The sequence below is a fragment of the Camelus ferus genome, chromosome 16 (genome assembly GCF_009834535.1).
Source record: "Camelus ferus isolate YT-003-E chromosome 16, BCGSAC_Cfer_1.0, whole genome shotgun sequence".
Lineage (NCBI taxonomy): Eukaryota > Metazoa > Chordata > Mammalia > Artiodactyla > Camelidae > Camelus > Camelus ferus.
In genome coordinates this window covers 49793750-49810345 of record NC_045711.1, presented here as the reverse complement: position 1 = coordinate 49810345, position 16596 = coordinate 49793750, and the positions used below count along the sequence as shown (strand labels likewise).

Sequence of the window (16596 nt, the reverse complement as noted above, 5' to 3'; positions counted from 1 at the left end):
TTGTGTGTGCCAGTACCATGTGGGGGGCTGAGAACACACATATAAGTGAACCCCAGTCCTGGCCCACAGCACGTTTACAGTCTAGAGTGGATAAGACAAAGAGACAACTGTCATACAAATATCAATGTGGCTCAAGAAAGGTGTAAGTAAAGAATAATGACTTTCTGAGGTGTGAGGAAGGGTTAGGAAGAGACTCCAAGAAGGAGGTAGCACTCGATCAAAGCTTTGAAAACCCAAACATTCTATTCATGTAAATTTTGTCTGCCTGTGTCGTTGACCGTAGGCCCTGCAAGAGAGACTATATCTTCACCTAAGTAAAGCTTAGTGTAAATCATGGAACACTGTAAGTGGCATAAATAAGGAACAGTAACACTAATGAGGATTCAGGGGAAGGTAATTAGAACTTTAAATACTTCCCATAGTTGCAACTTCAATCAACAATTACTGATAGACTCACAGACATAGAATACAAACTTGTGGTTGCTAGGGAGGCGGAGGGTGGGAAGGGATAGACTGGGATTCTCCCTAACTGTGAAGACTAGCTTTTGTAGAAACTGCTCAAAGAGGAGCTACTCTCTCCTCTCAATCTCTTGGCTGTACCTGCATCACCAATAGATATAGATATAGAATAGATAAACAAGATTATACTGTATAGCACAGGGAAATATATACAAGATCTTATGGTAGCTCACGGAGAAAAAAATTTGACAATGAATATATATATGTTCCTGTATAACTGAAAAATTGTGCTGTACACTGGAATTTGATACAACATTGTAAAATGATTATAAATCACTAAAAAAAGGTTAAAAAAGAACAAAGAATTACTGCTAAGAAAAAGATAAAAAAACAATTACTGTATGATATGAGCATAATTCTGAAATACAGTTTGATGGGATACATTTGGATGGATGAGTGTGTGCAGGTCTGAGAACAGGGAAAGTTTTTTTAGGCATGAATTTTGCCTGGTAAGGAGATGAGGCAACCAGGGATGTGTTTAGAGCCTGACAGACCAATTCCTAGCCAGGAGCAGAGGATAAATGTGGTAGCAGAAGATGAAACTGCAAAATAGTTAAGGAGGACCACATCTGGCAGTGCTTTGAGTGGCTACCTGTAAGATGTGCTTGTAAGGAAGGTAGACCTAGGATCTCTAAGGCTGAGTCATGATCCTAGAAGTTGGTGGGACTGGGTGGGAAGGAAGGAAGATCAATCAGGAGGCTGGTGAGAGACAGCAAGGACTGAGATAGGGTGGAGGTGGGGGGGTGATGGGGCAGGGGAGGGGTGGATTTCAGAGGCATAGCCTGGGATATGGAAGCTGATTGGAGGTAGAGGGAAGGAAGGCAACTAGTACTGATAGAATACCTAGGATAGTCAACATGAGTAAGTTTTTGAGATTTAGAAAACGAAACAACAGTGGGTCTCCAGTGGAGAGAGCTGGGAAAGAATGACTAGATTTGGGAGAGATGTTGAGAGTTACCTAAATAAAGACAATAATAGAGCTGTGGGAGTTGTTTACACTGTAAGGGGAAGATGTGAGTGCAGGAAAAAACCTTGGGAACCACTGATGGAGATGACAGAGGCGGGCCTGCAGCTCTTCAAACTGCCTGACATGAGCCTCTGCTTTGATTTAGGCTGGGTCTCTAAGGACTAGAGAGGACATCTGATCATAAGCAATTGGAGAGGGAAGTAGAGATGCTCAGAAGTCAAAAGAAGCTGGAGTTTCGATGAGGGCATGGTCAAAAGCATCCAGGTCAAGGAAGATGAGGATTCAGACAGATCCACTGGACACAGCAGGGGGAAGATCACTGGAGACTATAAGGAGGGTCTGTGGGAAGCTGGGGGAAGAAGCCATAATTTATGGCTTCTTCACATCTGTTTCAAAGCCCTAACTCAGTAGAGAACTTAATGCAAAAGTTCAACACAGCACATTCATAGTAAACTTGGAGCTTACTTTGCATTATCCTCTGTGTGCTATGAAAAATGTTTTAGCATCTACTTTTCCCTTCAAGTTACAAAGATGCTACATAAACAGGTTTTCATTTCTTTTCTGATTCCAGCTCCACCCAGGAGACTAGGACCAATAAATTACATTGTCCTGGATTGTTTTATGATCTTCTTGACTCCTCTATTCTAGACTGGGTAGAGTTAAAAACATACTGAAGAACTCTGCATTTTTTTGACTTGGTTTGTAGCTGAGGATTCCCACCAGGACTCCATTCCTATTGGGAGTCCAGGACCGACTGTAAGAGAAACAGTGGTGGCTCTGGAGAGGTTTTGGGCAAAGGCCCTGAATCCCATCTTGAGGTGTCTGTACCTCTCTTTGCACAGCCCACTTTACTCCTGGACTGGCTCATTCTCCACAGTCCTTTACTTCCCTGTTTCTCATTGGAAACCCTTTTTGAGCATCTTCTCAGACACAAACCTGTTGGCTTAGTCCCTGGATTACCATCACAATTTCTCCCCTGAATGTAGGGAGGCTGGGAAATTAGTAAATTTGCAACAGTTGCCTTATGGAACTGCCTGTGGAAACCCCTTATCTTGTTCTTATAAGCAGCTCCAACTGGGGCTGGCTGGGCATGGTGGGCCGGTGTTGATACTGAACAGTGTTTCTGAGTTTCTAATTCCCCAGCGGGTGCCTCTTCCTCTCTCTTTGGCATAAGTCAGTCCCCCTGGTCTGTGCGTGCCCAGTGATACCACTCCTGGTCTCTCCTGGTCATTTGTACACGTTAAAATATCACTAATTGATAAGTGGCTCAATATGTTCCTTTGCATTTCCCGAAGAATACATTTTACGTTTCTCATGGTGAGAATTTCAGGTGTAGTACCTGGCCATCAGGGAAGAAGGTTTTGGAAAGGAGGATGGAGGCCTCTTGATCCCTTTAAAGTTCAGCCACAGGGAGGATGGCCTCAGCAGATCTACCCTGACTCTACTCCGTGGTTAAGAGTTTGCGTGTGACCTCTCCCACGGGAATAGCTTTGGCTTCCATAATAAAGAGTATCCTAAAACCTCAGCTGCAATTTGCTCACATCTGAAGACCAGAAGCTTTCCCATGGCGTCTACCACAATTACATGGGCAGGTGTAAAACCTTTCTGTGTGTTAGGATGTGATTTGCTCATCATGTTTATTGAAGGGTCATTGACTAGGAACAATGCCATTGCTTATTTAAAGGTAAGAACTCACAGCACACAGTAAGTGGAATAAATAAGAAGTAGCTGTCCTCCAGAATTTCTGGGAAGTTAATTGAAACTTGGCTTTTTTTCTCAATAGACCCAAATCCTCTTAACCATCATTATCTAAAGACCATGCAGCTATGCAGCAGTCATGGTCACTTCTAACGATATGGCAATGATTGTGCTTCCTAAACTCTGTCCTACATTTTTGAAGATCCAAGGATGCTTCCGGATTATTCCGTTCTGACTTAGATAGAAGCTACAGTAATGGTTTGAAGGATCCCCATGGACATGTTTACCGGTCTACAATGCAGTAGTCCTTTCCTACTCTTAAAAAAGTGCCATTGTCTAAATTTTTGTCTTTTGGAGTTTGGGGCATAGGAGAAGGGGAGAGAGAGAAAAGCAAATGAATCCAGCTATTTGCTTTATGTTCTCGGATCTCACCCAATAGGGCTTCAATCAGTTTGGTAGTGATTTTATACCAACACACCTGTTTCACTTCTCTCCAAAGGTTGAGATTCAGGTGGAAGGGGCAGAAGGATGTGGACTGTAAATGTGAGTAAGGATGTCAACGTCTTCAAAACGTACACTCTGGGAGATCATCCCTTTACTCCAAAGCTGCTGCCCTTTATGAAAGTATATTTGAAGTTCCACCTTGGAAATGACTTTTAGAATCACCCAAGAAAACATACATTATCACTTTACCATCACAATGTGTTTCTGACACATTAAAGAGGCTGCTCAGTTCGGTTGTTTATCCCATTTGCTAGGCTTGGTTCCAAATGAGACTTGGATGATTCCAAAAACAAGCAAACCTCCAGAAGACGAAGATTTGCCTTCAGTGAGGATGATCAAAAGAAACTGTCCTGGCCTTTGAGGGCAAGTTTGAAGAAGCGATGATCTGAGTGATGGCTGTATGGGAGGATTTAGCAGGTAGCTTCCAAAAGGAACTAATTTAAGGAGTATTTTTTTTTTCATATTTTGAGTACTGACAGATTACCCATAAAACCCTCATGGCTCATAGCTCCATCTGGAAGAGCATAATTGCAGAACATCTGTTTGTCAAAATGTCTTGATGGTCACAAGATACCATTTAGTGTGTAACGATGTGGTGGCTTTTAAGGTCACATCCTTTGGAAAACTGAACTCAGGTGTTTTGATGTTCGAATCAACTAAGATTTCCTTTTTTCAGGCTTTTAGCGGGCATTACATTTTTCTCACTCAGTAGACATTCCTGTTGGGGGAGCTATACGCTCAAGTGTTAGAGTGAATGCTTAGCATGCACAAGGTTGTGGGTTCAATCCCCAGTACTGCATCTAAAAACAAATAAATAAGTAGACCCTATAAGTAGACCCCCACCCCAAAAAGTAGACTTCCTTCCATTAGTGTAGAAATGACCCTTGGTTCTTCGATAGAGAACACACTTTCACTTCTTGGCCTGTTCTAATTTAGGAGGGGATGTTGTCCAGTAGAGGTGGAGCCCCACTGAACTGAATCCATTTGTGTATCATTGCATCTCAGTAGTGAGAAGATTGGAAGAGAGACACAATGTGATGGAGAGGGTGCAGCCATTGGAATCAGAGCGATCTGGGTTGAATGCTGGCGCCATCACGTAATAGCTCTGTGACCCTGGGCAACCTCCCCGAGGCTTGGTGTCCTCATTTGCAAACCCTGCAGGGTTTTGTGAGGTTTGAAGGAGATAATGCAGAGAAGACACTTGGTGCAGTGGCTGCCCTTCCTTCAGAGGAGGTGCTCCCAAGATGTTAGCTTTCTTAATGTTCTGTGAACATTGAATGGGTGCAGAAATGGAGCTGGGGGGATTACTGAAGCCCCGTGGGTGGAGGGTAGAATTGCCTCCATACAGCGAAGGGCCACTGAACTGGATTGGCCTCATCAGTCCTTTCTGACCTCAGCTTCCAGGATTCCCTCTGGAGCAGTCTGGTTTCCTCACAGAGTCCTTACTGAATATGAGCTGGAGGAGCTGAAGACCTCTCCTTGCTTAGGGGAAAGAGGCACAGAAGTGCCCTCCACTCTGGAGGACAGGGCACAGCTGTCGCTCTAACTCAACACCCTGTGAATAAGCGCTGTTGTTGGCAAGACAATGGGTTGGTCCCTTTGATGCTTTTCCTTAACCAACCAGCATGATTGGTGATGAGTCCTAACTTAGCAAGAAGCCAGAATAAAACATTTTATGAGGTCAAGGACTCGTGTGAGGTGGCTACATAAGCTGGAAAAATTGGTAAAGAGGGCCAAAGAGGGTAATGCCATCGTGGTTGCCACACCCACAGCTGACAGGATATAAAGACCTGGAAAGGGCTTAGCACCAGAGAAAAGGAATCAGGCTTTGGAACTGACCTTCTGAGCCCTGCTCTGTCCAGCACCATGCCTTATAGCTGCTGCCTGCCCAACCTGAGCTGCCGCTCCAGCTGCTCCTCCCGGCCCTGCGTGCCCCCCAGCTGTCACGGCTGCACCCTGCCCGGGGCCTGCAACATCCCCGCCAACGTGAGCAGCTGCAACTGGTTCTGCGAGGGCGCCTTCAATGGCAACGAGAAGGAGACCATGCAGTTCCTGAATGACCGCCTGGCCAGCTACCTGGAGAAGGTGCGGCAGCTGGAGCGGGACAACGCGGAGCTGGAGAGCCGCATCCGGGAGCGGTCCCAGCAGCAGGAGCCCCTGGTGTGTCCCAACTACCAGTCCTACTTCCGGACCATCGAGGAGCTCCAGCAGAAGGTGAGGGGCTGGGCACCCCGCTGCCAACTGGGTGAACTACTTATCCAGATTTACCATTCCCACTTCTGAATGGATTTAAGGGGGTTCAAAGCTAATGTCAAAAGCGATACAGAGGCCACATTGGCTTATGTATGACACGTTGTCTTAGAAAACCTACGTGCGAAGCCCCAGGAGGGAAGGCTACAGACTGAGAGGAGAGGATAAGGCATTAGACCGATATCAGTTTTAGCAATCTAATATTGCTTCTTACCTAAAACCAGATTGTTTGATTCTTTAGTCCTATTATGATATCCCAGTCTTGTTTTCAGAGCCTGTAGCATGAAAAACATAGCAACATGCACCTGAATTATTTCTTGGAGCTAGGAATTTCCAGAATGAATCCTCAAATATTTAAAGATTTTCAAAGCTGTAGTAAGAGACTGTCTCTAACAAAGCAAAAGAGCTACTGACTCCAGAAGCCTCGCTAATATGCAGAGACACATGGACCATGGGCCAGAGCAGGCGTGCATACAAGTTGAGAATCCGGGAGTAGAAGTGAGGAAAGGAAAGAGTTGGCATAAAAGTGGGACTTAATACATGATGTATATCAGGAAGGGCTTCTCAGAAGTGGCCATTTCTGAGCGCGGTTTGAAGGATGAACAGGAGTTTACATCGATTGCACAAGTCCTTGATTCTCTGAAAGAAATGACTGTCCATGATTCAGTGGTTCTGGCAAAGTGAATGCCAGAAAGAGGCTGTGGGACTTGAAAATCACACATTCATTGACCTGCATTTAGGGAGTACGAGGCACAGTGCTGGAGTGAGGGATAAAGTTCTGAGTAGGACAGTCCCTTTCCTTTGGGAGTTCACAGTCTAATAGGGGAGACAGACGTGGAAGCAGATGACCTCAGCAAAGGTGATGATAAGAAGTGTAACTGGCTACATGCAAGGTACTGTGGGAGCATGTGGAGGAAGCAACTTCCTGTAGAAACTGGGGATGGAGGGGGAACGTGGGTTATGCAGGGGGTCTTGCGAGGTGGATGAGAGCATCCCAGGCATTCCAAGTAGAGGCAGAAGCTTTGTGCAAAAGTCTTGTCCAGGAAAATATGAGGGGAGAGTGGAGAGAGGTCAGCAGGGCTGGAATGAAGGAGTGTGAATGTAGGATAACCAACTTGCCTTGGTTTGCTTGGGATTTTCCTGGGTTTAGCATCCCGGGAACCCTCTAGTCCTAAGCAAACTGGGACGCTAGTCACCCTCTGTGAGGGTTGGTACCCAGCAGGCTCAATATCCTGCCGGAAGCCACAGGCAGACCGAGAAGAGAAGAATTCATGACAAAGGACACATTTCCTCTTGATGTTTCAGTTTTGGAATGATCGGTTCTATTAATTAATCCTCTCTTTATCCCCAAACTGAAAATTTGAGAAGATTCAAAGCTATTTGGAAGGAATGTGTATTTGAAAGGTAATTGCCCCTCACTTAAAGTGATAAGGCATTCATTCTTGCTATAACTAATTTCACAATGAATCCTGTCCCCAGATCCTGTGTAGCAAGGCAGAGAACGCCAGGCTGGTGGTGCAGATTGACAATGCCAAGCTGGCCGCAGATGACTTCAGGACCAAGTAAGATTTTTCTAATGATTGGAGCAAGCTAGTAATGGACAGGCAGAATTGCAAAGTGATGAACTCTGTCCTGGGAGCTTGCAAGCAGGAGCTGTCTGTGATGAGAGGGGGGTGATTCTTGCACTGGGTTAGTGAGTTTAAATGTCAGTTAATCTCCTCACTGAAAGCAAGAATCCTGTGTCTTAAGTTTAGTTCACAGCAGCCCAAGAAACCATCCATTCTTTCTCTTTTTCAGCTTTAGTGTCTGGACTGAGTTAAAAAGTGAATTTCACACCAGTCTCTGAATATAGTTTAGTCATTATCAGCCCATCAGAAAAAAGTTAAATGAAAATGTAGGAGGCAAAATCCATTTCAGAGAATCAATCAGCTTTTCTAGGGATAACCATGACAATCCTAACAGACCTTTGTAGTTTTATAGAACTTTACAGTTTACAAGGTAGTTCTAGCCATGCCATTTATTCATCGTCAGGCCAACCTGATGACGCGATCGTCTGGTCCCCATTTTACAAATGAGGAATTCGAGACTAGAGAGATGAAGGAGCTTATCCACAGTCCTAAGGGCAGGGTTGAATCTCACTGCCTTCTAATTCAGTGCTTCTCTCATGATACCAGGCTGCTTCTCAGGGTGGTTGGGAAAGGATGGTGACTAATGAAGTTCACCAACTCACTTAAGAAGGCAAGAGGACAGGGCTTCATTGATAGCAGCCTGTGACTGGGCACCTTAGGCCAACCGCAATGAATTATAGATGAAAACTATACAAGGGCGCCCCGCCAATATCTTCTCTGTGGGTCTCAGGGAGGAAATAGGTCTTTTCACTCTGCACAGGGATATCTTCTTCCCTTTGAGAAAAGTTCAAAAAATTCCAAGTATTGCAAAATGTAGTGAAATTGACCAGGTTAGCCAAGTAAAGTCCAGGAAAAAGTCTTCTTCTTTGACTTCCTTTGACCCTTGGCTGTATGTAGGTACCAGACGGAGCTGGGCTTGCGGCAGCTGGTGGAGTCAGACATCAATGGCCTGCGCAGGATTCTGGATGAGCTGACCCTGTGCAAGTCTGACCTGGAGGCCCAGGTGGAGTCCCTGAAGGAGGAGCTGCTCTGCCTCAAGCAGAACCACGAGCAGGTGAGGGAGTCCCAGCCCCCAACATCCCTGTATTGAAATTCCTGTAACTCCCTTGAGTGGGATAAGGTGGTTCTTTGCTAAGCATCCTAGAGCTAACACAATATTTTGCTGGTTACTCAAAATACCCTCAGAGGATTGTTAGGAAAGCTTATCTCTTTTACCTAAAAGAGTATGATCAGCTGGCCTGTTTCCATTTGGGGCCCAGATATGTGGCCAAAAGGCCTCATAAAGGTCTTCAAAATACTTTCTACTGTTTGATCAGATCAATGATCCTCTGAATAGATGCTACGTTAATGACTAAGATTGGCAGGAGATAGCAAACTTTCTTATATCATGTGCCACCTAGATGTTAGAACCCAGCTTGGACAGAAGGATGGATGGATGGATGGATGGAAAAAATGGGAGAAATGAAGGAACTGAAGTAATGGTTGATTCAGACCTCATGGTAATACTAGGACATCAGATACATGTCTCAAACATTAGGTGAAGAAGAAATACCCCCTCATGGACAGTGTGTGATGGTAGAGAAAATGAAGTAAATGGGAGGAGTTAAAACTAGTTTCTCTATATTTAAGTGGCAGCAAATATAAACCAGTTATTGTGCCAGGTTTATCAATGAGCAAAGGGAAAATACAAAAGAAATGATAGACTCTTGGAGTGGGAAGAAACATTTGCACTCATTTAATCAAGCAGCCTCATGATACAGATGGGGAGAGACTCAGACAGGAGGCCTGAATCACAAAAGGTATAACTTAGCTGAGTTTTACATCAACTGGGCTTCAACGCTGTCCTCATATGACATGTAGTCCTCGGATTCTGCGCCATCTGACAAGCTCTCCCGCGAGTGTGAACTTCGCTGGGGCAGCAGGGGAGTAACCTCACTCTGCTGCTTCAAAAGGATGGCTCTTTATAATCTGGGGAGAGACTGGGTGGGAGGCAGGGCAGTTCAGGATCCAAAACCTTGTCCTCCTTTCCTGACCTTTGGAATATAGCTGTTTCTTGTCCTGTTCAAGTTGCTGCAAGCAGGGGTCACGTGAGGTCAGGACTGTAGCTCCTAACCAAAACCCATTTCTACTTTTATTTTGTATTTCTGGTCTGTGAAAATCAACATTTAATAAAGGGAACTGACTTTGGAAACAAAACAAAACAAAATTTCTAATGCATCCTCTTCCCACCACGTTCGACTCCCTCAGGGAGAATTTAATGTACAGAATTCTTTCTGTGAGTTCATTCCTTTCTCTTCCTCCATCAGGAAGTCAACACCCTGCGTTGCCAACTCGGAGACCGCCTCAACGTGGAGGTGGACGCCGCCCCCACCGTGGACCTGAACCGCGTACTCAACGAGACAAGGAGTCAGTACGAGGCCCTGGTGGAGACCAACCGCAGGGACGTGGAGGAATGGTTCGCCAGGCAGGTGGGCATCTCAGCATGTGGACACTCAGTGCCCTTGGCCCCTCAGGGCCCTTCAGGCAGGGTCTGATCCTGGCTTCTCCCCTTTGGTGTTTCAGACAGAGGAGCTGAACAAGCAGGTGGTGTCCAGCTCAGAGCAGCTGCAGTCCAACCAGGCGGAGATCATCGAGCTGAGACGCACGGTCAATGCCCTGGAGGTGGAGCTGCAGGCCCAGCACAACCTGGTGGGTATTGTTCAGCCTCCTGGTGAGAAGGTGAGGTCAGGGGATCAGAGTCACTGGGAAGCCCTTGGGGCCACGCTCTCCTTAACTCTGGAGGCTTGTGACTCCTTTGGAACCCATGGAGAAGCCATTTAAGGAGCAGATCTGTGACGTTTCTCACCTTCCCCTGTGCAGAGAAACTCCCTGGAAAACACGCTGACGGAGACGGAGGCCCGCTACGGCTCCCAGCTGTCCCAGGTGCAGGGCCTGATCACCAACGTGGAGCACCAGCTGGCGGAGATCAGGAGTGACCTGGAGCGGCAGAACCAGGAGTACCAGGTGCTGCTGGACGTCCGGGCTCGGCTGGAGTGTGAGATCAACACGTACCGGGGGCTGCTGGAGAGCGAGGACTGGCAAGTGAGTACCTGCCAGGTGGCACCCCTGTGACGCACACACATAGTTCTCCTAAAGGACAAAACAGGGACTTTGCAGGTCAAGTTTCAGATGCCAATATGTCTGTAGAGACCAGAGTTGTATATTCCAGCAGCGGGGAGTGAAAAGTATTTGTCAGTACCTGGCCGAAAGGTATTTTCTGTTCCAAAAGATCCTCTTGAGGCTTGGCTATTTCTCTGCTGGTAAGCTTTTGGGTGCTGATGGATGAATAAAGCTTTGTACCTTCAAGGTTGGCTTGTCACAGCAAAAGGGAAAACAAAACCACCACCATGTGTATTTAAATAGTGCCTTTGGGTTTAATTCACACTTTGAAATCCATTGTTTCATGGATTCTTGTTGGGATCACTGAGGCAGGCAGAGTGGGAATCAGGACAACCACCTTATAGATGAGCATTTGAATATTGCAAAGGGGAGATGACTCAAAAACTCATAGGGCCCAGCACTTGTCCCCTAATAAGAGTATTTTCATGAACACGATCTGTTTGGGAGGTATTACCAATCCATCTTACAGGTGAGGGGACTGGGCTTTGAGGGACATAGGACTTCCCCATGACCCCAGGCTTATAGAGTGAAGACCTTAAGTCTTCTTTGCTCTTTTCCACCAAAGTCTACTCCTTTGTAGAAGGAGTGATCCGACTGAGACTTGGCTTCCGAAGATGTCAGAGAGTGGTTTTTGCTTGTTTCGTGTCTCCTTGGGTTGATGCCCCTCCTTACTTTTTTCATCTCTCTCATGGTGATGAGCTAATGATTCTGTGTCCCAGGCTGCCCTGCAACCCCTGCGCCACGAGCAATGCATGCGCCACAAATTCCTGCACCCCTTGTGGCCCACGCTCCCGCATCGGGCCCTGCAGCACCTTTGGGTGCTAGATATGCCGGGCTGAGCAGGAGGACGGTGTGAAGACAGAGGACCATCCACGGACCAGCCCTGCTCTCTGACAACCATCAGGCATGGGGCCCCACCCCAGGTACCACCATGATTCTGGAAAGAGAACAGACGTCCAGGCCCACCTGATCCTCCTCGTTCGAGGTTGCCCTCCTGCAGTTATTCTGTGAGCTAATGGTCTGACAAGTTAGGGCTGTGCAAGTCACGTGACGTGTGTTGTGGTTCTCTCTGCTGCTTTGACCTGCCCTCCAGTTCTCCAAATCCCTTTGTAAATCTCCTAATAAACTGCCCTTGCAAAGCAGTGATGACTCTTGTTTGTATTTGTTCCTTTCAAAGTCTTCACTCTGTGTGCATGTGCTGCTTATAAAAGCCACCTAAAGGCAAAGGCAGACTGCATAGTTTAGCCCTCTCCTTAAAGGTCTTCATCACCATTAATTATCATTCATTAAGCACAGTGAGTCCCAGCATCCACTCAGGCCAGCAGGGAACCAGTGGGAACCGCTAAGGCAAGAGTCCTCATCTGAATATGATAAACACATTCATCATGGGACCTTACTCAGTAAAATACAACGGTTAACCTTCTACAACGTTCCACCTTCTCTTTTCCAAGAGCCTACAAGAAGGACAGGAGCTAACATTTATTAAGCACCAACCAAGCACCAGGAACTGCACAGCTAATTTTTTCTCTTGCTCACATAGTCAGTAGAAACAAGAAGACTGAACCCAGAAATCATTCTCTGGATGTCAGTTACATGTGAGGGGTGACTGAGAGAATAAAACTGATTTTAGACAAGCATCCTGCGAATTTGTCACCTAGGGAGAGACGATGCTATTAGCACCCCAAACATCTCTGAAACCCCCCTTTCAGAAATACTGAAGAACTCGTCTGATACATTGAAGAAGGGCCATCTCTTGTGTTTGAGTCATACTCTACGGATTTTAAAAGTGTTTCTTTTGTCATTTGAATTTTTTTATCCACCGGGACTAAATTTGGATTTGGGGAATCTTTCTCCCTAAAGTTCTTTCGAATCAAACGAGGATATTGTCTCTGCCAATGCTCGATGTGACCGGTATGCTAATGCCCGGCTCCCACCCGTGTCCACTGCTGTACCGGGATCTGTGCAAGGCCACTGTCCTGGTTTTTGGCTAAACTGCTTGTTACAACCTCTCTCCTTGAGATGAAGCCAATACTTTCTCCCATGGCCGTGACGATGCCCGTTCCAATGTGGGTCTTAAATTCTCCCGTTCTTTTAACATTTACTCTGTTGTTGTTGAGGTTGGCACTCCCTTCTCCAGACCTAGGGCATCAGTCCCTGGAAGACAGCCAAGTGCCACTCCATGCTGTGCTCAGAGTGTCCCAGAGCTGGCTGATGGCCTCCAGCCTCTCTCTTTTCAGGGCAAGTCACTTCTAGGAGACACCTCCACGCCTTGTACAAATGCCCCTGTCCAACCTCTCCCGTTAGTTCTCCATTCACGCTGGGACCACTGCACCCACGGTTGTGGGAGCCCATGATTGGGTTAATAAATTGTAACAGACCCCAGCCGCTTGTGACCTTTAGGGAAAACAAATGTGCTTTGCTAGCAGGTGTCGGTGCATCTGCACTCCTGTCTCCTTACCATAAAAAGCAGAGACAGTGCCTTGCTTACATAGTTGATGTTCTAGCTTAGGGCTGCTTCCAATGGCAAAGCCCTTGTGTGTCTCTTGCTATAAACACAGGACATGGCTTGTTTTAAGCATAGGTCCATAGTTCAGGGTTTATTCTTCTTGTTGCAAAGCGAAGACCTATGCCCTCAGCCATAAATGCTGGGCATGCTTTCTGCTGTTTAGATAGTCTATAATCCCCAAGACAAGAGACTGGCTGGTCTGGTGGTCTGTTTTGTAATCCACATCTTACGTCTGAAGAGTGTACCTTGTTTCCCTCTCCCCATGTCTGCCTTGAAGATTAATTAAGCCTTTGTACTCACTGTGGATTGTATAATCTCTTCCTGATCCTGTCTTTCTTTAAGCTCCTACATTCCATGACATAACTGTTGGTGATTTTTCCTTTGATTGTACACAATAAATGTGGGAACACTTGAGAGGCTCGAGAAGTTGGTCCCCGACTCCCTCTCGCTCTCTTGACTTTCCACAGAGTCTCGAGTAATTCATTCCATCTTGGTGGGACTTCTGGGGATAGAACCCACACATGGGTACCTGCATCTGCCTTTATCAGGGATCGGTGTGCCTCCCAGACACCTTGTACTCTGCCTGGTGGGTGAGAGGTCAAATTTCTCAGCACAGTCAGTGCATTTTGTTCTTGTTGCTCATCTATAGAGCATCAAACACTGACTGGTTTCTGTGTTTGACTGGACCATGTTAGGGGAGAACTGGGTCTTGGGGAGGTTATCCTGAGCCCTTGTTTCTGCCACAGTGCTTTCTTTGGTGGAGAAGAGAAAGGAGGGTCAGGGGAATTACTCTTCTTAGGGTCAAAGCCAAATTTGTATTCAGGATATCTGGATGAAGTTCACTGTTACTACTCATCTCATGTAATGCGCAAGACACATGCTCTGAAGTCTGGAGCTGGCGACCTATGATTTGCTACCTAGTGTAACAGGGCAGTGATGTCATCTCTCATTTTAAAGGGCCAAATATGAATCATTTCAAACATATAAAAGAACAAAAAAGCAGACATATATACGTCCACAACCAAGATTTAAGAGATGTTAACCTGAATTTGACACAACATTGTAAAATGATTATAAATCAATAAAAAATGTTAAAAAAAAAAGAGTTGTTAACCTGGTGCCATATTTATGTCATTGCTGTGTTTTATTGTTTGGGCTTTTTTTTAGAGATAAAATGTTATGGGTTAAGATGAACCCCCCTCTATCCATCCTCCTCTCCCTCTGTCCCTCTAGAGGTAACCGCTATTCTAAACTTGGTAGTGTATCATTCTCTAATTAAACATTTCTAAACATTATACACGGATATATCCGTGTACAATCTGTATGTATGTCTTTCAACTTAGCAATTTGTTAGAAAACTGTGCTGTACACCAGAAATTGACACAACACCTGTAACCTGACTGTACTTAATGAAAAGAGAGAAAAAAGGAAAATACAGATGGTGTAACTGTATCACACAATGCAAACAAATCCTGTTTTTACTTTCCCATTCCACTACTGAAGGACATTTAGGAGGTTTCTTTTTTTCTTTCTTATCCTTATAAACAGTGTTGCATAAATATCCTTGTCAATGTCCCCTGTGGCACCCATGTGAGTGTTTCCCTAGACCAGTGATTCTCAAAGTGTGGTCTCCTAGGGATCTATTAGAAATGCAAATTCTTCAGTCTTACCCCAGACCTACTAACTCAGAAATGCTGGGGTTGGGGTCCAGCAAATTTTTAAAAAGAAACTTTATTGAGATAGCACTTCTAGGTATACAGTCATCCTTTGGTATCTGCAGGGGATTGGTTCCAGGACCCACCGTGGATACCAAAATCAGTAGAGGCCCATAGTCACTGCTCAGTACCCACATTCGTGGAATCAGCCAACCATAGATTACATAGTGCCGTAGCACATGTTTATTGGAAAAAACCCACGTAAAAGTGGACCCAAGCAGTTCAAACCTGTGTTGTTCAGGGGTCAGCTGTATATATAATTATTATGCCATAAAATTCACCTATATAAAGTATGTAATTTGATTATTTTTAATCTGATAACTGACAGAGCTGCGTAACCATTACCACAATTTTAGAACGTTTCATCACCTCCAAAGATACCTGTACCCATTAGTAGCCAGGCCCCATTTCCCTTACCTCCCCAGGCCTGGGCATCCACCCTTGACTGTCTAGATTTGCCTTTTTCTCTTTTTAAACTCTTCCTGTGGTAATGAGCATACTTTTAAAAACTCTAGGTCACCTTTTCTTGGAGGGTGCTGTCTTTTGAGAGATGGCGCTATTTTTCAGTGGTCTGAGTTCCAACTCTCTCACGAAAACCAAAGGCCTTGTCCCTGGTCCCTCATTTCTCTAGTCTACTTTACCCTTTTCCAATTCAGACTGTTTCACAGACTCTCTGTGTGAGCTTGGACAAGTTCCTTCCCCTTGAGGGGAGGGGTCAATGTTTTCCCATTTGTGAAATGAAAGAGTTGGGTGAGATGATGGCTTAGGCTGTTGGTAGCTCCAACATTCTGATTCTAGGCTTCATCTGACTTAGACACCATTTCCAAAAAAAAGCTTCCATCATCTTCTATGTGTGTGTGGGGAGTCTATTCTAAGAGTGTGGCTCAGTGATGTGATCCTAATATCTCATCTTCCTGGATGTGGGCTGGCAGTCAACTGGCAGCATTTCCCCAAGTGCCACACCTCATGGCATTCTCTTCACCTGAAGCTCAGAACCACACATCAGCTAATTCACGAGCTACAAACCATTTGATCCCATAGGAAACTTGTTTCCTTTCATCACTTCCTAATAGCTCGTCTCTGGAATTGGCAAAGTCAGCAGTTAATACGAGGGTGTGAATGCCAATCATGACAGAGGCTTTAATTCCAGAATAAGAAGCTTGAGTGCAATTTAGTGGTTATATCGGAATAGGAGCCTTACCTGGGTCCTTTGACAACTTTTTACTTCTTTAGAGGACTTGTAAGAATTTCCTTTTTGAGTTTTTAATGTAAATTTTATTTCTATTTCTCATGAAGAAGTAATACATACATTCTCAAAAGAATCTGGAGAGAATAAAAAGGATAGAGAAGGAAAAAAAAGAAAGGTGTTCATAATCTTACCATTTAGAAGCATCCAGGGTCATTATTACAGTTCGGTTCTTTTTATCTCTCAATTGCCCTCATTGTTAAAGTCATATTTTAAATTTTGTGATGGTGACATTTGTGCACCTTATTTTGGGTAAGTATATTGTCCTTGAGTAGGGCCACCAGCATTTGAACAGTTGTGATTCTGTTTCTCCAACTGATGGGATATAATTGTATCTAAATCACTCCACGCCATTGGGATATAACAGTATCCTCCATGTAGGAATAAAAATTGAAATCAGGGCG

At 45.2% G+C, this 16596-nt stretch overlaps 1 protein-coding gene across 2 annotated transcripts; it reads left to right on the top strand.

The window, feature by feature from the left end:
* The first annotated feature begins 5478 nt into the window (after positions 1-5478).
* Positions 5479-11867, top strand: LOC102513558 (keratin, type I cuticular Ha3-I). Of its 2 annotated transcripts, none has more exons than XM_032498148.1 (7): positions 5479-5902; positions 7418-7500; positions 8464-8620; positions 9873-10034; positions 10129-10254; positions 10426-10647; positions 11425-11867. In XM_032498148.1, exons 1-7 carry the CDS (start codon positions 5555-5557, stop codon positions 11548-11550), a joined length of 1224 nt encoding a protein of 407 aa, XP_032354039.1. In that variant the 5' UTR covers positions 5479-5554; the 3' UTR covers positions 11551-11867. The 2 variants fall into 2 exon arrangements, with proteins under 2 accessions (XP_032354039.1, XP_032354038.1); XM_032498147.1 differs by having other exon boundaries at positions 5482-5902; positions 11445-11867.
* Positions 11868-16596: the final 4729 nt, after the last annotated feature.